Genomic DNA, 27,754 nt, shown 5'->3' with positions numbered 1-27,754 from the left:
CTTCTTTTAAGAATTCTTAACTGGAGGCCGTGATAAACCATACGATATAATCTTCGAAGCAAAGGAGATAAAGTCATTTCCACTAGTATTAGTCAAAGAACGCACGCAGCCATGTTTTATGACCGTGTATGCGTTATACGATTACACTTATTAGGACAAAAAACTGTACAATGTGCTTTTCATAGCTGTTTATAAACAGCTTACTATTATTGTCTTGTCGTAGTTTACATTCGTAATACGTCACGTAATCTTCAAACAACGTATATACCTTAACATTCAGCTCAAATACTAAATATTAATAAGAAGAAAATGAAATTGATTATGATCATCTTATCCAGAAATTTCAGTCAGTAAACATTTATTGTCTAGCAATAAGCCTACTGTTAACTATTAATAGATAAAAAAACGAAGATCTCTGGTTATTAAATTTGATAATTATCGTTATATAATCTAAAGCTATCTCACAAAATTGTATATGGCAGAAATTTTTACAAGTTCACAGTAAAGTAATAATTGTAGCAATGTAATAATTTTAAATATCTCGCTTTAAACACCTTAAAAGCAAGTATGGAATATTTTCAAAGCCTCACTCTCATTGTTGCCCTAGGTTTTATGTATTTAACAACTTCTAGTGCTAGTGCAACTCGTTTGTTAACTGTCCTGAAAAACAAATAAACTTCAAAGACGAAATTTTATAAAACTTTACTCAGATAACCATGAAAAAAAATTCCAGACACTTATTTGTTTATTAAAACTAAGATATAACTTAATAGTTTCGTTCTGAATTTACTTTCTAATTAAGTGTTATTTTATTAAAAGTTACAGCTTTTACAAGTTACAATAAAAAAGATTAGTTTTTAGAACAGGTACGTTTCGAAAACTAGTGCGATGAAACTTATTAAATTGTTAATAGTAATTGTTTTCAAATACATTTTATAAAGCATATCATGTTCTTTATTTCAAAACGATTATACACTACACCAAATTAGGATCTCCTAAAACGTTCATTAATTTGTGGACGTTTGCCTTCTCGCTACACTTTTATTTTTCACATCAAGATGGTAATTAGAAAAAGCAAGCCTTATGGGATATTAAATTAAAATATTCACATTTATTTTGTTTTTATAGCGATGTAGCTTATATTTTATCTTCATAAGTATGTCATAAGAAAATTAAACACAGTTTCGACTAGTTTCTACTAAGACCTCAGTTCGTCACCTTGTTGATAAAGGCAGCTCTAGGCGTTAGTAATAAAACTAGTACTATTAAGCTTTCTTCAAACCAACTACCAGTATGTACGACATTTCCAAAGCACATTTATCACTTATCCATTCAATATTCATTTCTCTCTAGGAGATACAATAATATGTTAACTTCAATTCTTATATTTAAGTGAAAATAAAGGACAAATCTTAAAATAAAACCTTACCTTCCTAAATATCGGATTCACTATTTTGAATATTCACGTAAAGCACCGAAACTTTCACTTATGAGCTCGCCAACTCGGCAACAAGTTTTGGCGGGAAATTGAAGAGCAAGTAGGTGTGGTAACATTATAAGAAAATCTATTTTTATGGTTATTCAATTTCAAACGTTACAAAATATGACATTCATATGAATTCTAATACAGCCAAACAGAAAAAAAAAATTATTCTGTTGGCATTGTTAGAACGCAATATTAAAGTTTCTAACAAAAAAGTATTAGGCTCATTAGTGTTACGCAAGGCGTAAGACTGGCCTTGAGCTACAAAAACGTTCTTACTGTTTTTATTTGGTGTATGCAGCAGAACGCGTATATTTTCAGTAGCCTCTTAAAACTCGTTTAATATTATTTTAAACACATTAGTAGTGTGGATTAAACAGTTTTATCCTTAAACAGAGCAGGCAGTTGTTAATAATAAAAACACCGAGTATTTACCATTAAACACAAGTTACGTTTTCGTGCATCCTTATGCAGTATTCTTCAGTGAGATATATAGCGATAATAAAAAATCTGTTAATACGTGCATAATATAAATTAGATTTTATCTTATAACTACCTTCCCCTGACATAGCAATAAATCTGTAGGCTTATAACGTTAAAAACTGGGTTTCGATACCCATAGTGAGCACCGTATGGATAGTCTATGCCCTATGGCGTAACGTTACGCTCAACAACAAGCACAATACAATTATTACAAGTAATTACTATCGACATAACAGTATTTACGGAACTCTGTGTTTTATCTACATATTAACCATTAAATAACTTTACAAAGTATCGACACCAGTATATTTTGTATAAGATAGTGTATACTACGTCTTCTACTTAGTATTTCAGAGTAGTTTATATCGATAACGTTTAATAACTTTAAAAAGGTAGATACAAACGAATTTTTTCCCTTATCAGATAATACATGTTTTCAAATAATTAAAACAGAATAAATTTTAACCTGTATTCGACGTATTTTCAACTTGCCCCCCGCTAGTACAGCGGTATGTCTCCGGATTTATAACGCTAAAATCAGGGGTTCGATTCCCCTTGGTGGGCTATACAAAATACACACACATACAGTTTTCAACTCGCTAGCACGAGCTCTAACAATAGTTTGAATGATGTATTTTAAAAGTAATATTAAATGCTCAAAACTTTAGTGTATATTTTGTGAACTTTTAAATCACAATTCTACTTCTGTATATATACATATATAATAGAACGTGTTTCAAAATAATGTAGATTAGAGAATAACACAGAAATGATTACTTTATCATTCTTATGTTTCTAATTTAGCTGTTCTGATAAGCCTTGTTTAAGATATTTGTTTAAATCGCAGTAAAACATTATACCATAATATATATAACAGTTGTAGTTACAATATCATACTTTTTTAGTTCAATGAAATACTTTAATATATACATTTTGATTTTTTGATTTTAAGTTGCACTTGAAGAGATCAGAAAGAACCTTTTGCCGTACCTATCTATTTACTAAATACTTAAATTGACAATGGAACAAAGTGAGATAATAATTAAATAGGTAGGATTTGAAGGCATTGATTTATTTTTAAGTAATATTATAAAGTAACCGTTCTTCACCTGGTAACTTGTTAAGTGTGAATATAATAACTGATAACCAATATAACCTTACCAGAAAGCGATGTTTGACATGATTTTAGGTGGTGCTCTCTCAAACCTACTCTATTCACGCAGTTCGTAACAATCACAGCATGAGATGTATCTGTTATTACATTAGATGTTTCCGTGCTTGTTTCAACAGGTAGAGAGGCAGTTGCACGTGGGAAGTTGTTTTCTACACCACCTCTATTAACCATTCGACCATAGACATTAGGAATTTCCGGATCATTTTGCCCAACTTCTGTCCACACCCACGATCCATTCAATGGTTTTTCCTCCCTAAAATCGAAGTTCCATCTCAAACTATCATTAGCATATATAGATCCAAGTTCGTATTTTAAAGAACGACTTGTTTCATCGTGATTAGGACGCCCAAATAAACAGCGTCGGACGCATTTTTCTCGTTTGTGTGATAATACATTTCGGTTTTGATCAGCAAAACCACCACACTCTGTGAAAACCGCTTCTTTGGCTGTTTCCATTTTTTGAAAATATCTTTTAAATCACCAATAACTAGTCAAATATGAGAATATAATACAGCGTCAACTATTCTACTAGTTCTGGATTGTAAATATTTTTATAGTCACGTAGTTCTTGCACATATTTAATACACGAAGTCACCTCAAGGGTGTCTTGTTTCCTCTGACGTTGTGAATCACCAATAAAAAAATCACATTTCTACGCAGTTCTTAACCGATTGGACATTTCTCTTGGCGGGAAAACGCACGTACACTCACGTAGCCTAATTTCAATACGTTATAACACGTGATTGAGTTTTGCACTTGCTGAGATTATGCCAAGCATCTTCGACTTGTACACGCGTTTCCACTGCGCACGCGCCAGGATAACTGCGTCTTTTACGTAAACAGATATATAGCTTCTATTTTGCGACACAACAGTCAATCAAATAACGACTGTATAGAAATTAAATATTACAAAAATAAAAACTTACATATGTTCCTCTGTAGTCCAAAGTAATTTGGCTTTAAAACAATATTGAATGTTATCAATTTAACAAAGGTAGGTTTTCTAGTACCATAATGATAATAATGAATATTTACCAGTAATAGCTCATTTATTACACAGTAGAATGTTAATTCTTACTATTTAAAACATTTTTGTCGACACTATTACTATTTTAATTTTGCTTCTATTACGTAGTTAATTATAGAAAGTTCTTAAATGTTTTGTCAAAACGATATTCTTGTATAGTTATATTTATAACAAATAATCTGTTGAGACATTTTAGAATAGTTTACATGTTCTTCTTTAAAATGCTCACACTAAATACTTTTGTCCTACTAAGAAATTTTGATAATATTCTAATAGAATTTGGAAGTGGATATAGGCATACCGAAAACTGAAAGGTCCACATTAAAAACAACAACAATAGGTTGTCAGGATTTTGTTTCAAGGTACCTCCATTTTGACTCTATACTTATTACAAATGTTATGGACGCAGATACAGCTTTTGTTTTGAGTGTTGTGTATGGTGTTACATTCACAGCTTTGCTGCAGTTGAGCTATTACTACTAGGTTACAGTCTATAAATAAGTCGGTTAAAATAACAAATTACATAGTTTGCATCAGATCAATCAAACTTATTAGATCTATTTTGATTGAGATTCAATACACTGCTAAACAGAGTTAGTTAAACTAATTAATTCTTACGTTTTTTTCTTGTTCTTAGCAAGTTACGTCAACCCTTTAATACCTCAAAACATAAAAACACATATCTAGATTGGTACAGTCACAAGTTCTTGTTGTTTTTTTAATTAAGCACAAACTGCATAATGGGATATCTGTTTAGCAGACATTTAGTGAAAAGTAATATTTATAAGGTGACGGTCATCACGTTATTAAAGTTTACTTTCGTGTGATTTGAAGGCAGCTAAGAATTTCACTTTTCACTTAATGTCTGCTAGGGAAGGTTCAGTTTGAGGAGTATAATATAGCTCGCTTCGTCTTTATCAGAAACATGTTAAAATGTCATCAATCTCAAGCTGTCCAAAGGAATTGGCTATTAAAAATAACGTCATAAGATATAGTAACTGATATACTATGCTTTTCATTCTACTCTGATTCATATAGTAAACACGGAAACAAACCTGTAGCAGACACTTTGATGACTTTCATTCACTTTTTAAAGTTTTAACAGGAAAACAGAGATCTGTTATAAATAATTTATCACAAATATTATCTATTAAAGGCAAATGCATCAAAATAAAACCGTCTAATCACATTGACAGAATTTAAAAGTAAAACGTAAAAATGGATCAGTTTCAGCTGTAGTCAACTGGTATTTATCTGACACTTTCAGGTAATGTCTACGTATATGATGGAATACATACTAAACTGTACAAGAAACTTTACACGCAAAAAACGACAATAACCTCAACGTACGTATCTGTGGAAAAGTAAATAATTTAATATCAAATTATAAAAATAATTAATCAATAACGAGAATGAAAAATCCTTAAAAACACTCATAAACATACAAAAAACGTATGTATAAATAACTAAATATCTGGGCTTTTTCATGCTCAGATCTATTGTACTATCTATATAAGTAACGAAAACTATATCATAAAGTTAACACAGGTGTTTATCGGCTGTACATAGTAAAATCAGATATATTGTACTACCTATATAAGTAACAAAAATTATATTATAAAGCTAACTCAGGTGTTTATCGGCTGTACGTAGTAAAACTTTTGTTTATTTTACTCACAACGTTTCGTTACATCTACTTGGCATCATCAGGTAGAATACAAGAACTGATACATTCAGTACGATTATGTGAAGTAAACCTAGTGAAACGTTGAAAGTAAAATAAACAAAAGTTTTACTATGTACAACCGATAAAAACTTGCGTGAGCTTTAAAAACAGAGCTCTTTCTAACATTCAGTTAACGTTATAAAACAGGAATTGAAACTCTATTTTTATTAAAAATGACTTTCTTTAGAAGTATTTACGCATTGTACAATGACGTCTTTATAAAATAAGAAATTCATCGTCACATACGAATTAAATATTTCTTAAGAAAGCAACCAAGGCTGCCAAAACTCACCAAGTTCTATGTATTAAAAATAGCGCTTTAATATTTGAACAAGTTCTGTATTTGAGAATAAATCAATAGAAATATATTCCTCCGCTTTTCCTATATACGTATAATAATCTATACGTTTTTGGTAATATTTGATGCTTGGATATTTGTCACAAATTTCCATATTTTACTTTAATGACAATGATAAGAGATGTATTAGATAGAAACGACTTCTAGGCTATGTATATGCCATTTTCTAACTATCTTTCTTCAATAAGACCCTCAGCTACCATAATTTATTAGCATTTATATTCTAAGTTTTTTATTACAGTCACATTTTGTATATAACTGTAATATATCCAAACATAGTTTTTAATAGCCATTTTCCAATCTATGTACTAGAGACATTGAAAACCCTATAACATGTTCTAATTCCAATACTTTTACCCTTTATTCAAGTGATTTTTGCAAATGTATGTGAACTAACTTTTTTAGCACCGATTTAATTCAGAGGTATTACAGTTGGAGTCACTTTTTGATTACTTATATTGTTTCACAAAACGAAATCCGAGAGAAAAAATTAGCATATTTGAAGCAAATAACCAAACATTATTTTAAAAACGTCGCTATTTTACCACATGACTCAATATACACGTTGAGTAAGTTGGATCGTCACTTGACGTTTCGTTGGTGAAGGATCTAAAACAATAACTTTGTTGCATTTCTCAGATCAGTTCCATACACCTCGGTGAGCTCCATATAACAAAGGTTAAGACATGCTTTATTCATATTTGTTACAATTGTTTATAACGAGTTATTTCTTTAAAACATTCCTTTTTATTATGATGACAATGTTTTAATTGGTAGATACATTATCTAGTATTTTCAACCAGAACGGCGTCCCTAAGGCTAAACGGCTCGGTCAGTGACCCCTAACGTTCAGGCATACCAATAAGTTTATTTACAGTTTCAACAGAAGTGGAAGCGCTTGTACCCGATTGTTGATCACTGGTTACTTAGGTTTATCGTGATTGTTTCAATGATACGTTAGTTTCTCTCATCCTTTCCTCTGAGAACGACTCTGAGGTGTTAGTTGATCGTATACTAACTACAGTTCAATATGGATTTTGTTATTTGTATGGGGTTTACAATTTAAAAGTTTAGGTGTTCGTTGATTCGTTCTTCTAGTCTTCTGGTTATCGATCATACATACTCTTGTTTACAACTCGAACATTCTTGCTGGTACACGGCCGTAGTCTTATGTAAATAATTGATTCATTCTTTGAATGGACAGAAGATGAACAGAAGTTTATAAGCCTACATTAGGATTTGAAAACACAGCTGAGTTTAATTTGTTTATAAACCCTGGTAATCATCTCCTCAGCTTTCTATCTTTATCCTTAACAACCTTCTTCCTAGATAGGGTGATACAACTGACAATTTCTTTTTGGGTACATTATAAGTCGTTGTTGAAAGGTGGTCTAAATAGTTCTCGATTCATTCCTTAATCCAAAACATTAACCATTAGAGAAGTAGTGCTGCTCTGGCACTTAAAATTGTCCATTGTAAAAATTATCTTAGTCTGGCCAGCACACACATTCTGTCACTCTTCCTCAGAAGCTGGCGTCAGGCGCCGTGCAACTCAAGAGCAGGCGTCGAGTGTTAAAATGTTGATGTTTTTATCATACGTTACGTCCAGTGCCAGATTAAAGAATTTTGATCCTTTATGCGCTATGGAAAATATGTCTTTTCTTCCTTAAAGTCAACCCCCTTAGTGGCACAGCAGCAATTCTACAGGCTTTAAACGTTACAAATCGTGTTTCGATAGCCATTGTGGGCAGAGCACAGATAGCCCATTGTGTAGCTTTGTGCTTAACAACAAATAAACACAAACCTTGTATTATTATCATTATTATCTTACATTTTTCTCGGCAGGAAACACAAGCATCACTGATACGCAAATATTTTGTGCTCTTACTCTAATAATTTAATATTAAACATAATTTATCAAAACATCCGTGTTCCCTGCCCTGTTGAGATAATTGATAGACTAAGAAAGCATCGCGCTCATAGTAATGAACGAATGACGTTTAAGCGTTTTATTAATTCAGGTGAGTTGTGATTGTCATGTACAACTATTTATGGAATCTCGTGCAATTATATTTTCCGGCGATCGTGGGCACCTGTAAAAGTGCACATTGCTTAATACTGGTTTTGTCACGTATTATTAATAAGGGGTTATTAATTACTTAATATATAACGAAGGATGCTCTGTTTTTTAGTTATTCTTATTGGTTGTGCAAAAGCATTATAAAAGTCAATGTTGTAAATATTATAGCATAGTAAGAAGTATAGTACATTATTAAGATATCCATTTTTAAAATGTGTTTTAACGTTTGTGACTATTATAGAGTAACCATTTCTTTGTTGTTTTGTGTCTTTTTTTTTCTTTGCTGCTTAGTTGAAATAAATTTTAGTTACGTGTTTTCTTTCGGCAATATAGATCGTACGTAATTTAGTACTAACATAAGTAGTCTCAAATAACTAAAGCTGTACCTCATTTTTTTTATTTAAAATTGACTCAAAAAATGAATATTGGGATTTGATTTTAACATCTTTAACCTGATAGTAATGTCACACATCTGAAAAAGTTTGACAGGGCTCCGGCATTATGAAACTGAGTACGACATCACAGATTAAAGGCAGAGCTTCTGCGCACGTATTATGGCTGACGTTTGTCTGGTGAAAATTTGGTTTGACTGACAGGAAGAACTAATCATAAACAGCAGAATGTTCAAATTCTAGATATATTTGTTTGAATTAGTTAAATATCAGATAAATCACCAAGCTCGCCAGTATGAGTAATAACATAATAGTCGGGCGTTACGGTCTGTTTTCAAGAAGAAATCACGATATTACAAGTTTACCTTGACAAACAACACGTCTTTTGATGTACTATTATAGAAGCGGTTAAACTAGATGTCCCTGGCCTTAAAATTGCGTCTCTTTTTACTGTAATATCAGAAATTTTATAATGAAAGACAACTTTAGGAAAGTTTATCTTCTTATCTTTTAATATACGAAGTCACAAACGATAAAAGGGTAAATATATCGTTCAAGATAAGTTATATTATCACGTCTCTTGTTTCAAAGTAATGCTTTATACAATGAACTTATTAGTTGCTTTTTATCAGTGGGAAATATAATTCCAAATTTTATTTTAGAGTTGAGTCTATGGTGCACTCACTGTAAAAGTTATATGCTGGTTTGCTTTTCTTTAGATTCTGTAAATTATTGTTATTATTTTCGGATGAAACCTGTTAAGATTTATATAATTTGTTCAAATTCTATATAAAAACAAAACAAGGTCAACTGTATAAACGCCAATAAAAAGCGTATAACGATTAGCAAGTTGGTTAACTTTATAAAAAATTCAAATATAAACCGCTGTGTTTATAATAACTCTAAATCAGGAAAGGAAAAGAAACACACACACACACACAAAAAAAAAGATAAATAGAGAGAAAATAAAATAAATAACATCGAAATTGGATGGGGTGGTCGGGATTTGTGTGGGCAGCTGAGATACAGTGCGGTTGAGCAACCACTGACTGCACGAGAGGCTTATCGAGGATACGAAAACCGGAAGCAGTGCGATACACATAGCTAATAGCTAGTAACACAGTTTTGGAGAGTTGAAATGAAACCGGAAACGGCACGTTATGTAGTAAGTAAAAGTAACACGGTTTGAAGAGTTAAAATGGAACCGGAAAGGGTTGGGACAATTTGTTGATTTTTATGGTCTCACGGAAAGAATTTCTTACTATGACCATTGGAGACCAAATGCAAAATACTGAACATGGTGTTTTTTAATTTAAGCTTTGTGCAATTTGAAGTATTACCAAATACACACAAAAAAGCAAGAGGGAGAGGAGGTTAAATTCAGAGTATTTACTGAGCCTTTTCTACAACGAGTTTTAAGTATAGTCTCACATAACATGCATCTTGGAAAAAAAAACTCATAATTAACAGTTAATGTTAATGGATGTTATATGTTAGATACCCACTTGAAAGCTTTTATGATATTTAATTACAAAGCACGAAACATTGTACATTACTGGAAACCATAAATAATCAACTAACTTGTAAGAAATTTGAAACTATATCAAAAATGATCATTTTCTAATTCTCAGCGATGTACGATTAGTCTTTGTTATGAAAGCACTGAGGACTATGGAGTATTCCGCGCAAGTTCATTGTGGGTTTAATGTTCTCCCTGATCTCTCAAGAAATCCGAGGAAATTTATCGTATCTTTAGATACGTCATGATGTCTGAAGAAGAGTATGTGGATAACTTACCATTACCCAAGGAGAAGTCTGTGGATAACTTACCATTACCCAGGGAGAAGTCTGTGGATAACTTACCGTTACCCAAGGAGTAGTTTGATGACTAGAGAAAGGTTAACAAACTGTCAGAAACAAAACAAAAATCACAGTAGCAAAGTGTAATACTACAAGTATGATCTGAATAATTTCCATGGATAACTTACCGTTATCGGATTTATTCACGTTATCTATATGTTACATACTCCACCTTGTAGGTTGTGCATGGGATAGATAATATTAAACTTTATATTACCAGGAAACATTACTGACTCTAAATAAGAGACACGAACTTCCTGCTCTGCATGACCAGGACACCATTAAGGTGTGATCATATAAGAATAAAGCATTAAAAAGTGCCTGCATCAGAACAATACATGACGCTGTGTTTAAAAAATAGCCTTACTGTTATTTACGGATCTCTGAGAAACTACTTATAATGGAAATTGTGGGATTGGGGCAATAATACGTAATCACGTCATTCGACTGAATAACTGACGATGAAGGAAGTAGGAATAGTTCTAAGGGGAAGGAGCATAGATCTTGAAACAGCTGAATAACCGATTTAACCAACTGCGATTAAAATGCTACACCTTCAGTAGTAAAATAGTTAATTCAACTTGACTTCATTTAACTTCAAACAAGCATTTAGTGTACGTATCCTTATTATTTTTGTGAACCATATAACAATAAGATATTATTTTCGATATCATAAATATAAATTCACTGGTATATGGTTAAATAACTATATACCATTGAATTTTAACTGTATCATATTATAAAGGTTAGTATTTATCAAGCCTTACACGTTTGTTACATATCTGTTATGGTTGTTTGTAATTAAGCACAAAGTTACACAAAGGGCTATATGTGTTCTGTCCACTACGGGTATGCAAACCCTGTTTCAGGGTTTTAACTCCGCAGACATACCGCTATGACATTTGAATCAGCTGACTGGTGAAGATAATAATAAAGTGTCGAATCCACTGTCTGGTGAAGATAATAATAAAGTGTCGAATCCACTGACTGGTGAAGATAATAATAAAGTGTCGAATCAGCTGACTGGTGAAGATAATAATAAAGTGTCGAATCAGCTGACTGGTGAAGATAACAACATTGCTGTGCCACTGTTGGGGGGGGGGAATGTCACGCAAACTCTCCGTTAATATCTATGACAGTTGTTAAGAACGTGTGTAAAACGACATTATTATACTTTAAAAACTATTTAACCTCGTGGAATAAAATGTCAACAGAAAGACGGATACTAAGTATCGATAACTTTACTCGAGAATGTCTTGACATATCACAGGATGTTTCAAAAACTGTCACAGAAAGTGTGTCAGTATTATTTACATTATTATTAACTGGTGTATGAAATATATCCCGAAATGAGGCTACTGTTAGCATAACCTGTTTCGGACAGTGTTCACTGACTCTCGATAAGAACGTTTTATTCAAGTAATCTATCTAACTTTTTTAAAAGTGAGAAAGAACAAAATAAAAGCGATCCTAGTTTCCAATAAAAGTGATTTATATACCAGTACAATATGGCTTTGAAAGATCTTGTGTCATGATTAAGTTTTCCTGGATAAAACTTATGGTTATCGATGTGCTTCTAATGAAATTTGGTTTCCTTTGGACGAGTAGTTTTCAAGATACGAGTATATACAATATATAAAAATATATTTATAATCATAATACGGTGAGCGATAACGTGCCAGACACATTCATGACCCACGCTGAAGGTTTAATTATCGGTTTCATCACAAACAAGAGGTACCTACCGCGTTAGTTTAATTTAAATAGTAGTACAACAGATAATGTATTGATATCAAACACGTGCGTAAATGGATGAGCTGATGCGGTTAGCCAAGTGCAACGTTAAGCACACGAATGATCCACTAATCAGCAGCCAATAACTGACTGTGAGATACCACTAAGCTGTATAACAGATGTATAAGGTTTTAACGAGTCAGTTCACTAAACCCTACTGAGCTCGGTAATGAATTTTGGGTATTACTTATGCTATTTAGAATATTTTTAAACAAATTTGGGCTTGCTCAGAGTGCATAACTTTCCAATCGTCATTGCTGGCACGCGCCAGACTCGGTCTAACCCATGATAATGATTATCCTGGGGCACTTTTTACTTAATCAAGATGTGCGAGATAAAACACGAAACGTGTGTACGCTGTGGTGACTCTGCCATCACCTTTACTAATTAAAATTGTATTTCGCTCATTGTGACAGACTGTGAGTCTATCGCTTCATTCGTGAATTATATGTCGAACAATTAAGCATCACAGAGAATACACATCACCTGTTGTTCTTTACCAGAAATTAGAAGTCTTACGGTTGGAGGGAAGCCAGCATATAACATCCTTCAGGCCGGGAAATAATCTATACCCTTACCTTTAACTAGAGCTATTCTTGACAAGGACCGCTGATGTTACCTTGATAAGATGAAAAGTAGAACATTGACAGTCAACATTTAAAAATATTTTCCATGGCCAAATGTTTAGGTCGCAATCCACTAGCAACGAGTTCAAATACCCGCCTATTCAAACGTGGGGGTGTTATACCGGGATGGTCAATCCAATACTCATTGGTAAAAGAGTAGCCTAAGAGTTGACGGTGGACGGTGATGACTAGCTGTCTTCCCTCTAGTCTTTCACCGCTAAATTGTGAACGGTTGGTGCAGGTAGCCGTCGCGTATTTTTGCGCGAAATTCAAACTAAACCAAAGTATTTGAATAAACATGATATATACATACATTTATGGCTCCAAGACTGTTTCCTTCTTTCAAAAAGTACCTTATTTCTAATATAAAGAACTGTTTAACTTTGAAATTGGATTTTCTAGATGACGGTGTTTCACATTTTCAACGCTTTTGTTTGTGCTATTGATGTGTTCGTGAATTGTTAATTCAAAAATCTCTGGCCTTTGGTCATTTTGTTCAAACAGTAATCATCCAGCCTATCCTTAAAATAAACAACAAATGTTTATTTTTGATATTTATTTACTTTTAACATTCTAGGTCATCTAATGTATATGCATAATATATTGATAACTAATCGATTTTTCGCGCATTTCTCAATTAACTAACGCCATAACAACACTGTTTCATGTATACTGTGATGGTTGGTGGCGTGCTGCTCCAAACGATGGAAACGAAGTTTATTACTAAAAAGAAATTTATAGGCTGTTTTTAACAATCCACAAGCCCTCCTATGTAAAGGTTTTTTCATCATATGGAATTACAACACTAACTAAAAACGCGTTTAAAAAGTATCAACCAATCATATGAGAACACCACAACGTTATACACGCCAACAATGTTGTGTAGAACAATTATTATTGTGGATGTAGTTTCTAAGCTTGGCAATCATGATTATATAATTATATATAGTATAGACTTAATTATCGATTGGTACAGCGGTAAGTCTTCGGATTTGCAACCATAAAATCAGGGGCTCCATTTCCCGCGGTGGACTCAGAAAATAGCCTGATGTGGCTTTGCTATAAGAAAACAAATAAACTATATTTATCTACTTGTTACATACGAGGGCTGTTCAAAAAATACGCGGACTGTTTGAATTGCGCGGCTCCAGTTGGTTCCAGGGGAATTCGCTTGGTGTCGCTAGGTTCGCACAGATCAGCTGATTACGACGCCATTTCCCAATTGCAGATATCTTCATTTGTGTATTAGCTACGCGGTTTTAAGTGAAGTGCGATTTTTTCGTTTGGCGGATTTCAGAATGAATGACCTGAAGGAGCAACGACTTGCTGTGAAATTTGTGTTAAACTTGGAAAATCTGCGACTGAAACTTTTGCTATGCTTAACACGGCTTACGGTGATGGTGCTATGAAGCATACGGCATGTTTCAAGTGGCATGAACGTTTTAAGGATGGTCGACAGTCCATTGAAGATGATGAGCGTCCTGGACGTCCTTCCACGTCAACTGACGACCCACACGTCGACAAAATCAACACCCTGGTGCGGGCAAATCGACGTCTGACTGTCAGGGAGCTTGCTGAAGAGTGTGGGATATCAGTTGGATCTTGTTACGAGATTTTGACCGAAAAATTGAAGATGCACCGCGTTGCTGCGAAATTAAGCCCTCAGAACTCGTGAGTTTTTGGCCAAACACTCGATCACTCTTCTTCCCCACCACCCCTACTCACCTGACCTTGCTCCTTACGATTTTTTCTTGTTCCCCAAACTCAAAAGACCCTTGAAAGGAAAAAGATTTGAGACGATTCCCGAGATTAAGGCAAATGCGACGAAGGACCTGGCGGACATTACAAAAGAAGCGTACCAGGACTGTTTCAACAAGTGGAAACACTGTTGGGATAAGTGTGTGCGTTGGGGAGGAGAGTACTTTGAAGGAGTCCCAGACCTGTAACGTCTAAATAAAGTACATTTTGTTTTATGACGTCAGTCCGCGTATTTTTTGAACAGCCCTCGTACAAGCTCACAAATTTCGTAATTATAAAAAATTGGTAATTAATTTAATTAATATTGATATAATTTTTGTATACACAATTTAAAACAATACAAACGGTAACAAATGAATGGATAAGTAAGTCTTAAAGATGTAGTAAATAATACATATTATGTCAGTCTATTGAAATTTACGTACTTGAAAATAGACTATTGTTGTTTGCTGGTGCCTTTATTATTTTAGTTTTATTATTTTCTCTGTTTCTTATTTCTATTTTAAGAGTTTATTTCATTGTACTCTTAATATCGTCAGCCTCTCGATAAAAAAATTTGGCACTTTCTCAGTCTATACCTTTAATTCACACTTTGACCTTTAATAAGGAAGACACACCAATCGAAAGCGTTCGGGTTTTAGGGTTGTTTTTATCATTTTGTATCAAGACTTCAACATACGTGTTATCCTGACCGGGTGTCCATGATGGCTGACGGAGGCTAGTATTTCTTGAGGTCAGACCTTTAATGGGTTTTCTTGCCTCCTCTCACATATTCTTTTCCACATTTTGTTATACAATGTCGCAGTTGAGAAATTAATCTGTGAAATCTTCGTGTGAAAATACTTTCTACACGTTATACTAAAATACGTAGGGCAAAGCAGTTCGTTGTTTTACTAACAACATGGAAAGACTGTTACTAAACTAATTAATTATATCAATTTTACCAGTATCGAATTCTAAAAAACAAACAAACAAAACCTCGAATCAACTGACTGGTGAAGATAATGACAACGTGTTGAATCAGCTGACTGGTGAAGATAACAACAAAGTGTTGAATCAGCTGACTGGTGAAGATAACAACAAAGTGTTGAATCAGCTGACTGGTGAAGATAACAACAAAGTGTTGAATCAGTTTACTGGTGAAGATAACAACAACGTGTTGAATCAGCTGACTGGTGAAGATAACAACAACGTATTGAATCAGCTGACTGGTTAAGATAACAACAAAGTGTTGAATCAGCTGACTGGTGAAGATAACAACAAAGTGTTGAATCAGTTTACTGGTGAAGATAACAACAACGTATTGAATCAGCTGACTGGTGAAGATAACAACAAAGTGTTGAATCAGCTGACTGGTGAAGATAACAACAACGTGTTGAATCAGCTGACTGGTGAAGATAACAACAAAGTGTTGAATCAGCTGACTGGTGAAGATAACAACAAAGTGTTGAATCAGTTTACTGGTGAAGATAACAACAACGTGTTGAATCAGCTGACTGGTGAAGATAACAACAAAGTGTTGAATCAGCTGACTGGTGAAGATAACAACAAAGTGTTGAATCAGCTGACTGGTGAAGATAACAACAAAGTGTTGAATCAACTGACTGGTGAAGATAACAACAAAGTGTTGAATCAGTTTACTGGTGAAGATAACAACAACGTGTTGAATCAGCTGACTAGTGAAGATAACAACAAAGTGTTGAATCAGCTGACTGGTGAAGATAACAACAACGTGTTGAATCAGCTGACTGGTGAAGATAACAACAAAGTGTTGAATCAGCTGACTGGTGAAGATAACAACAAAGTGTTGAATCAGCTGACTGGTGAAGATAACAACAAAGTGTTGAATCAGCTGACTGGTGAAGATAACAACAACGTGTTGAATCAGCTGACTGGTGAAGATAACAACAAAGTGTTGAATCAGCTGACTGGTGAAGATAACAACAAAGTGTTGAATCAGTTTACTGGTGAAGATAACAACAACGTGTTGAATCAGCTGACTGGTGAAGATAACAACAAAGTGTTGAATCAGCTGACTGGTGAAGATAACAACAAAGTGTTGAATCAGCTGACTGGTGAAGATAACAACAAAGTGTTGAATCAACTGACTGGTGAAGATAACAACAAAGTGTTGAATCAGTTTACTGGTGAAGATAACAACAACGTGTTGAATCAGCTGACTAGTGAAGATAACAACAAAGTGTTGAATCAGCTGACTGGTGAAGATAACAACAAAGTGTTGAATCAGTTTACTGGTGAAGATAACAACAACGTGTTGAATCAGCTGACTGGTGAAGATAACAACAACGTGTTGAATCAGTTGACTGGTGAAGATAACAACAAAGTGTTGAATCAGCTGACTGGTGAAGATAACAACAAAGTATTGAATCAGTTTACTGGGTGAGAATAACAATAATATATTGATTCAACTGAATTTGTGGTAGTAAAAGCAAAGTTTAATTCTGAAATTTTGAAAAGCAAAAAGAAACCTATTGTTGAATAAAGCAAAGGTTTCAACAAATCTAGAGAATCCAATGATGACACAATATTTGACGTTATCAGTCTTTTAAGAAAGACTCTTACTTGTGAACAAGCTTCTCTTATGAAACACGGCATTAGCATTCCCATTATTTCTCATGGCTTTCAAATACTTGAATTCATAACAGACATTCAAGAACTTGCAAACAAACTAAAAGGCAATGAAGCCGGGACTATGTATATAGTGGAAATGAAGCAAATCCTTCCCAAACCCAAATAACATAGCCCCATGCTATGTCTGAGGCTTAAAACTTGGACCTACAGATACAAACATATTCTGAAATGGCCGTATATTATTATCTGACTGATCATGTGCTGCTTTAGTTGTGGGGACGACAGAATAATACAAGAAAATATTAAAACTGTTAAATAGATTTAGGATCCTACGATGAACCTTGAGAAGAAGCTAAATCCACTGGTAGAAAATCACAATCAAACAGGAGAAATAGACTAAATACTGTGAAACAAACTAAGATCAACAGTCCTACCTATAATGTTGTAAAACATCCAATCCTGAAACCTTTAACCAATGACAACATTTACACCATCAAAAGTTCAAAGGTCTTTGTCAAGAAATGAGAATGAACGATGCTGGCATAGTTCTCATTTTTTACGTGATTTCATTATTGACACACGTACCATCAGTACATCAGTAATTACACAGGAACTTCAAAATGTTGACATGCTAATAGCATTGGATTGAATATTAGTCTAATATATTATGAAACTATTAAAAACCAGTTTTTTAGTATCGTATTTCATTTAGAAAGATTTTACATACAATATAACTGATGGTGCATCAGTAGATTCTCTTCTTTTCGACGTTATCTTTGAAAATGTCATGTAAGAATTAAAGAATAGTGCTTTGCATATCGCATTATTGGTGGCAGTGTGTTGATGACGCTTTCGTAATCTAGGGTCGTGATCATACAGAGCTTGATGTTTATCTTATGAAGAGTACTCTTCCATTCATGTAAAAACGGCTGGTTTGGATTGAGAAATAAACACAGCCATAAAACTATGCTCACCAGACAAAATTAACGATGAATTAGACAAAATAAAACAATACTTCATCAACATCAATAAATTTTCTCCACAAACCATAGAAAACATTATACGCACGAATTAAAAAATCACGAAACCGTATACTGCTGCATACCATACATTCCTGACATCAACAGAAAAATAACCAACATTTAGCAAAAACTAGTAACACAATATGACATTCCAGTTAATACTAAATTTATTCAAAAACCAGGCACAAAACTAAGGTCTATACTATGTAAAAACTACACTGACAAACATAACACCAACATTATTTCTAAAATACAATGCAATAACTACCACGACTTCTATATTAGAGAAACAAGAAGAAAATGGAAACCGAATTCGAAGAACACAAAATGTCACCTTCACATGTTTTCGAACACTTCAAATCAAATAAACACAACATAACCATAGAAAACACTCAAATAGTAAATAAAGAAACAAACATAAACAAACGCAAAATTAAAGAAGCCTTACTTGTACAACAACTCAAGCTCAAAATAAGCCAATTCAAAGGAACATTTTTATACCTGTATTAATAAATATAATCAAACATCTAAGCACGCTCTCCACATTCCTACACTCAGTTACACAACCACCTTCAAACATGTGGTCAGCTATCGGTCAGTTACCTCATTCTTCCATTTATTTACAGGAGAAGTTACATTACAGGAAACAGTCCGTCTTCATGTTATAGCAGAAGTACCGCTTCATTTCCAATGTTAGAAGCATCGGCTTGAATGGTGAATGGTTTATTAAAATCTGACATTCTAAGTACTAATGAACATCCCAACATGTATTCTTACTTCTGGAACGTCATCTGCTGTGGTTGTTCCCACTTCACTTTGTTGGCTAGGCTTTCCTTGATCACTTAATGGTGCAGTAACTTCAGCATAATTTGGGATGAGCTTCCTATAGTATCCCACTAATCTTAGGAAGAAACTGATGTGCTGCTTCGTCATCAGAACTGGTGCATATTGTGTGCAAGTTACCTTCTCCCTTTCCTTAGTTATCTGTTATCCAACCACCTTGCGTCCAACAAAGTTCAGCACAGGATAGCCAAAGTAACACTTGAATGATCTGATGGTCAGACTTGCTGCCCTTACTGGTGTCAAAAGGTTTCTGAGTTTCTTCAGATGGTCTTGTCATCTGGTTGTGTGTGTCAGAAGGTTGTCGACATAACGCTTAATGTTGGTGGGTTTTTGCATCATCGTCCTTATCGAGCTGCTGAGTTGACTAACACAAATTGCATCCTTTTACGTTAGTAACATCTGTCTGGTGTCACAGTAGCTGCTTTCTCGATGGACCCTGTCTTCTTTGAAATCTACCAATAGCATTTTATGAGATCGATCTGTGAAAGTAATCTGGCTTCATCTAGTTTTGCTATGATAATATTTGGGTAGCCCATAGGTTCGGAGTTGAATTTCATCACTGGGTTCAACTTCCGGAAGTCTATGCAGAAGTTTGATTACCACTGGTAAACAATAAGTTAGATTTGAAGGCTCAATAATTCCAGCTCCTAACATTGTCTCATCTTCCTATTTTATTAGGTTTCTCATCACATAGGGCATCAGATCGGGCTTCACTTTGACTGGATCCCTGGTCGTGGTCTAGATCTTGTGTGGTACTAGGCATCTCTTGCCTGGTCTATCTGTGAAGACATCTGCATACTGATACTTAGTTCTTTCTTCCGCTTGTCAGCCAGCTTTTAAATGAAGTTGACGTTTTTGCATGCTCCCTCTCCATTATTCTTAGGCCTAGTAGATGTTCATCTTGTATGACAAAGACACTGCCTTCTGGTTTTGCATCTATGACAGCCACACCTGCCATGCCTATCTGATCCTCAATTGTTGCACTCATTAAGTCTTCCTCTCTCTAAAAGTATCTTTTTGGCAGATCAACATGGTGGATCTTGGTCTTCTATTCACTTTCACCTAATAATCCATTCTGTTTATCACTTCTTGCACTTTAAAAGGTCCCTTACATTGTAAAGTAAGTTGTTCGTTGATTTGTGCAGCAGAACTAAGACCTTTTGTCCGACCTTAGCCTTCTTGTCATAGAAATACTTATGACTGTCTTGAGCTGCGTATAAGCTTTCTTGAGCGAGTTGACAAGTATCTTTCAATCGGTTTCTAAGGTCTGGCACATGCTGGTATGTGTACCTCACTTCTGATTCTTCTTCTAAATCTGTCGATAGCTCTTTCAATATGTGCATCGAACCTCGTACTGTTTTCCTGTACAATAACTCGAAGGGTGAAAATCCTCTACTTGTTTGCAGTACTTCTCAATAAGCAAATAATTCACCTTGCAAGTACCTACCCCAGCATGTTTTTTAAGACTCCAATAACTTTCTTATAAACACTTTTACGTTTAGGACTGTACGGAATGGTAAAGGCTGCTTAGTACTAATGAGTCTGCATCATTTCTGAAGTAAACTGGGTATCTCTATTACTCACGACTTCTTTAAGAAATCCAACTCTGCAGAACGCTTTCAGAATGGATTTCGTAACTCTATCTTCGGCATTGGTATGGCTTCTGTCATCTGGTGATCAGATATTACACTGGTTCTCATTGATGCACTACTGCCTCCAGTATCTCGTAGAACTTTCATTTTCTTGTTCTAACATGGCTTTTACCTATTGGTATTTTATGATTTCTTATCAGCTCTGGATGTTTGTCCCATGCTCCAATCATTACTGGTACTGTTGATCAATTTGCTAATATGAATTGACCCTTAGCCATGCAGTGATTAATCATGCAAACAGCAGTTCCTCTTTGTGATGAACCTGACATCTTGCCTTAATTTTGTTTTTTGTGACAGCGGTGTCCATAGTGATAGTCACACCTTTATCGTTTCTTACTAATACCATATTTTTAGGTTGATCCAACTGTTTTATGTTGATATTTTTATAGTTGTTTGTTGATGATGTACTTGCATTCCGTTGCAATGTGCCTCACTTTATAGCAAGTATTGTATTTCTTCTCCTAGTTGTCTGTTATGTTCTTGTCACTTTTGGCTGTATCCTGTTTCTAACTTTTACTGGTCATTTTTAGACTCGCCAGTTATACCCCTACACACACACCCTGGCTTCCTTATACTGTTCTGCCAGTTTGGTCATCTCGTCCACTTCGTTTGATGCTTTCTCCATGCCACCCAGTAGCTCAGTGGTATGTCTGTGGACTTACAACACTAAAATCCGACTTTCGATATCATGGTGGGGAAACACAAATGGCCCATTGAATAGCTTTGTGCTTAATTCAAAAAACAACAACAGCTTTCTCCATTAAAAACGGTGACATATCAGTTGAGCACGTGATCATAAACTGTTCACGTATTAATTAATTTGCCAGTCCCTCTAAACTATTTTCACACTTGGCTATGCCAGTCCATCTTGTTAAGTAGCACTACAGATGTGCTGTAAACTGAAATACACTACTTTTTAGCTCACCTCTTTCAACCCATTTATCAAAAGCTGTTGACCTGAATCTATAACGTGATTGTAATCTCTACACTATTTTCGCCGGCATTACCGTTTTGCCTATATATATAGGCGAGCTTATTTCTGCTCTCGTTCAGGTCCTTCACAGCCGTTTACCATTGTATAATCCTGGTCAAATGTCAGTTTTATGGAGCTCAATTATTTACAGTAGTGAATTACGTATTGGCGAACAATAAACGGAAAGCACACATTCTACTTGTTTTAAAATAATATATTCAAAACAAGTCAAACAGACTTCTGTACATGAAACTGGCACACATATTGCAAGAAAATCATTACCCCTCCAATATCGTATAAAAACAAATTGCCACCTACCAGAAGAGCTAACAAAATCCAGTGTACTCAAAAACCAAAAACTGAAAATCTAGCTACGAACATTCTACCATACATATATAAGGATTTTCGTCAAAATCATCAGATTTTGTGACGAAACTCAGACTATCTTCAAAAACGTTATAACACTTAAAATTTTACAAATGGAAAGTACCGTGTCTTTTTTTTCAGAGTATCTGTGTTAAGAAACGTGATTATAGAGTTAATCGTCAACGCGGTAAGGTTTGTTTGTTATTGAATTTCACGCAGAACCTTATTAAAGTTACCTCCATTAGACGTCCCTAATTTAGCAGTGAAAGACTAGAGGGAAGGCAATTAATCATCACCATCCGCCGCCAACTATTGAGCTATTTTTTTGCCAACAAATAGTGGGATTGAGAGAGCGAGCATGTTTGATGAGACAGGGAGTCAAGCGCCCTAACCACACTGCCATGCCGGGCCTAATACGGTGAGGAATTCTACGAGAAAATAGAAAGGTCACCGTCATGTCAGCCAACATGGATATACAGAATCAAATACATAGCAAATGGTCACCCCCCAGTCTGCGGACTTACAACGCTAGAAACTAAATTTCGATACCAGTGTTGGGCAGAGCACAAATATCTAGCTCATTGTGAAGCTTTGTGCTTGATTACAAACAAATCATAAAGCAAAAACTAAATGATTTTTCATGAAGAAAAATTAGAAAGCATAAGAATTATGGCAAAAGCAAAATCCGAGAGTTGCGGGTTCGAATCCCGGTTGCACCAAACATGCTCGCCCTTTCAGCCGTGGGGGCATTATAATGTGACGGTCAATCCAACTATTTGCTGGTAAAAGAGTAGCCCAAGAGTTGGCGGTGGGTGGTGATAACTAGCTAGCTGCCTTCCCTCTGGTCTTACACTGCTAAATTAGGGACGGCTATCGCAGATAGCCCTCGAATAGCTTTGCGCAAAATTAAAAAAACAAACAAACAAACAAAAGCAAAAAAGATTTATGAAGAGGAAAAAAACTAATAGTACTTTTTATAAATAATTTATAAATTTAAAACAGTAACGACCCTCGCTGGAACAGCAGTTAGTCTACGGATTTACAACGCTAAAATCAGGCGTTCGATAAGAAAACACACCTAAAATAATAACACAAAATTTAGAAATAAGATAGACAGTTTTACAATACTCTACAAACTTACATACATCTAAACAAGTCACAAAATGAATATAGCCAGAAATTACTAAGCATTTACCAAAATTAGAAAGAGGTTAAAGGTTAAATAGGTCACTCACTAATGAATAAATATATATAATCCCAGAAGAATTAGGAGGTCTTCTAAAGTTTAAAAATTAGTTAATACCGTTGTCGACGGATGTAACATGTAAATTCTTATATTTAGAATATAACTGCGTCCTCTTTTATCAATACACTCCAGGAGACAAACATCAATTTTAAAGTTAATCGTACAAACACCAAACACTTAAGTTACTTAATTCGCCATTTTATTTATATCTCGTTACGGAACCATTAGTTAAAAATGTAAAGATGACAACCAAATAAAATCATATACAATGAGGTATAAAATGTTTATAACATACTAACACCGAAAATACAACAACATCAAGTGTTAAGTGGAATAAAAACATGGAAAACTTAAGTAATAAAAATAGCAAGTAAAAAAAGAGATCTAAACTTAAAGATCGACCACAATATAGTAAATACTAGAGGAAGGTTACATAAATTCAAATATACAATCATCACGTCCTACCAAGTTAACAACTATAAATACAAATTTACAACCATAGTATCTTACCACGTTAACACCTATAGAAACCAGTATACAACCATCACATTCTACCACGTTAACAGTTGTAGAAATCAGTATACAACCATCACATCTTACCATGTTAATACCTATAAAAACAAGTATACAATTATCGCATCCTACCACGTTAGCATCTATAGAAAGAAATTTACAACCAAAATATCCTACCAGGTTAACAGCTATAGAAACCAGTATACAATTATCACATCCTACCACGTTAACTCCTATACATTTGAGGTGTCTTACTGTCTCTATATGTTGGCTGCTCAAATGTCAAAGTTTACTGGAGAAGGGTTTCAGTTATTTTCAGGTCAGACATTTCGGTTACATAACATTTTAATTTCATAACTCACTGCATGTTCCTGTTTTTCTTAATCTCGTATCTAAGTAAATTGAACTATTAGATTTGGACATCCAGATATACAGCAGTGTATGATACTGAAGAGAAAGTGTTGCAGAATAAAATGAGTTATAATCAAAGACTGTTCAAGAAGCATAATTCAGTAAAAGATGTATACCGGATGAATCATGTTTGTTCATCAGAAGAGGTGTTCTGCTGATATGGTCACATGTCCAACAAACATCATGTTTTATTTCAAGTTGTTAGAGAGGAGCGACAGCTAAGGTGGATCAACGAAAGTTGGAGATGTTAATGTGGTAAGATGTGATGGTTGTATACTGGTTTATATAGGAGTTAACGTGGTAGGATGTGATAATTGTATACTGGTTTCTATAGCTGTTAACCTGGTAGGATATTTTGGTTGTAAATTTCTTTCTATAGATGCTAACGTGGTAGGATGCGATAATTGTATACTTGTTTTTATAGGTATTAACATGGTAAGATGTGATGGTTGTATACTGATTTCTACAACTGTTAACCTGGTAGGATGTGGTGGTTGTATACTGGCTTCTGTAGGTGTTAACGTGGTAGAATGTGATGGTTGTATACTGGTTTCTATAGGTGTTAACGTGGTAAGATACTATGGTTGTAAATTTGTATTTATAGTTGTTAACTTGGTAGGACGTGATGATTGTATATTTGTTTTTATAGCCGTTAACCTGGTAGGATGTGATAGTTGTATACTGGTTTCTATAGCTGTTAACCGGGTAGGATGTGGTGGTTATATACTGGTTTCTGTAGGTGTTAACGTGGTAGAATGTGATGGTTGTATACTTGTTTCTTTTATGAGTAAAGCTGTGAGAGGAAAGAACACGGCGGGAAGTATACATTTTCTTATATGTGTGTTCGTTCTTCCTTTCTTCCAGCACTAACATTTGAATTTAAATATGTTGACGAGGTCGAGGTAGGGGAATCTTTACCTACTCTCCACACCTTTATACAATATTTAGTTGATACTTAGAACATTATAACTTAGTTACTCCCCAGTGGCAGGGCAGTGTGTCTGTGGGCTTATACTGCTAGAAACTGGGTTTCGATACGCACGATGAGCAGAGCACAGATAGCCCTTTGTTTAGCTTTGTGTTTAATAACAAACGATAAACAGCTTAGTTGTCGTTTCCCATGGCAACAATACGTGAGTAATTTCGTGACTTTCTTATACTATTTTCTGTTTTCAAGCAATTGTTGTAATTCTGCCTAACAAGGAGCTATTCACAAAGCTGGTACTTCAGCTTATAATATTATTTTCACGATAATATACAATCGTTTATAGACGTTAGAATAGAACCTTTTTTTTTTACAATTTTCCAAATGAAATCAAGCCAGCTAGATTAACTGTTGTAGACAAAATTCCAGTTCTCTTGATGGTGTGTACCTCTTTGTTTTAAAGACCGAATTTTTTAAATAAAAAACTCTGTTTCGTAATTATTAATTAATTTTTACAAAATGGTTTACAAATGATTGCCATCATGATAGAATTTTACGTTTCAGTATTTTATGAGAAATATTACTTTGTATTGGAATCAGTTAAGCAACTAGTTTATGAATCATAACGAAGAGAAATTGATACTATCAGCGAGAAACACAACTCCTGTTATAAGCTCAGAACATGTCCCTGAGGAAATGCTTGACAAGTCAGGAGGAAAATGAATCATAATCTTCCAATAGAAATCAGGGGTGTTTTGTCTGACTCCGGTTTCTTATATGTTGTCCTCATTTTGTTGTGAGTCATTATTTGGCATTTCACTTTGTCACGGTCACGTGTCAAACAATGTGCGTCACCTAGGTTCAAACAATAGAGCAAAACGAGTAACTTGGAAACTTTGTTGATTTTTAATATTGTAAGAATATACGTTTCTGTTGTGGGACTGAAGGAAGTGAACTGTAATTTAATATTCTCAAGCAATGCCTCGTGCTGTGATATTTCTGTATAATTCATCATATGAGACTAAGGTTGGAAAATAATTATTATAAGTGATAATTAATTCTAACAACAATAATACAATTTCAAATATATGTATATATATACGGACACATTTTATACTTCCATTAGAAGTATCAACATCTTTCTCAGTTTCGTTATGGTCTTTGCAAGTCAAACTCTTTCAAATGGTAACTTTGCTCAGTGTACTAGTGTGAAAGGAAAATGATATCGTTATGAAGTTTTATTTCTGTCAAGTAATATCTTTAGCCTTTGAATAGGTAGGTAGGTACGTGTACGTGATTGAAAGGTAATTTTGATAGGCCTAATGACATGTCTAAATATTGTATCGGAAAAGGAATGTTACCTATATGATTTCTTCGAATACTTGAAAACTGAATCCAACATATAATTGCCTGAGTCTTGTCCAGCTTTACTTACTAATGACTGTATAGGTGCAGGTATGCATCGTGAAGGCTTCGGGAAAGACAAAACCGGTTAGCTAAATAAGCACAATAATATATAGATGATAAGTAGATACAAAGACAGACAACATTATAAAGAATTGAACAGAGTAGCAGACAAAACAAGATTTAAAAACAAACACGAGCTAAAAATGACCAAAGACAATCGAACATTTTTAATTGGTGTTTTCAGTCATTTTAAGGCTGACTGCTTCTGATTTCGTTTTTATTTTATGTTACGCACTCTCCCAGTTCTGGTAGCCTAGCAATAAGTGTGAGGCTTAAAACGCTAAAAAACGAGTTTCAATACTAGCGGTGGACACACCACAGACAGTTGTTTATTGCGTAGCTTTGTGATTGATAACGAATAAGAAACATTTGCTGTAGACTTATTAATAGAGGAATGACCAACAGTCTGTTCTAGATGGTTTCAGCTTTTTGTCGTGATTGATAAATGAAAGACCCATCTTAGCTATGTGCCACTGAATGTTTTTGTTTAACATGTTTCGCAATTTTCACGCAAGGCTATACAGAGGATTATCGACGCACAGCCGTATCCAATTTCGACCAGCTAAGCTTGAGGGAAGATGATTAATTATAATTATTCAACGGAATCTACTGTTCAACTAAATAGCAGGATTCGACTGTCAATGGTATAACATAAATTGTGAAGCGTCAGTACCTGTCAATTTATACATTCTAACAAGTTTGTCACTTACACTTACAAATGTAGAAAACCATTTTATTTCTGTTTACACGTTGGTCGTAACATAGACTCTATGTATCTCATAAATCCCTTGTCTACAGATTCTTGCGTAAGAATACTATTTACATGACTGAATAAAATAGATATTTTTTCTTTCTCATAGGTCTCTAGACATCACATTTGTTTTGTGGATTAAACCAGAAACAATATATTATTTATACAATTTTATATGGTGGTGTAAAAATTCAAATACCTTATAAAAGGAGTAGGTTTCGCAAAAACACAT

General features: G+C 34.4%; 1 protein-coding gene across 3 annotated transcripts in view; it reads right to left on the bottom strand.

Annotated features, from left to right (window-relative positions):
• Positions 1 to 3,849, bottom strand: part of LOC143232536 (uncharacterized) — a 43,617-nt gene extending 39,768 nt beyond the window's left edge. The window contains exon 1 of one of the 3 annotated variants that reach the window (XR_013017575.1): positions 3,128 to 3,849. Coding sequence is in view for 1 of the 3 variants with exons in the window: in XM_076468111.1 (XP_076324226.1) it covers positions 3,128 to 3,596 (469 nt within the window). In the remaining 2 variants the exon portion in view is untranslated. The remainder of the gene's footprint in view (positions 1 to 3,127) is intronic. The other 2 variants (XR_013017574.1, XM_076468111.1) reach the window with 2 other exon arrangements.
• Between the last annotated feature and the right edge of the window lie 23,905 nt (positions 3,850 to 27,754).

Source organism: Tachypleus tridentatus, chromosome 11, assembly GCF_004210375.1.
Source record: "Tachypleus tridentatus isolate NWPU-2018 chromosome 11, ASM421037v1, whole genome shotgun sequence".
Lineage (NCBI taxonomy): Eukaryota > Metazoa > Arthropoda > Merostomata > Xiphosura > Limulidae > Tachypleus > Tachypleus tridentatus.
The sequence above is the reverse complement of the archived record's forward strand: the minus strand, read 5'-3'. Positions and strand labels throughout refer to the sequence as shown.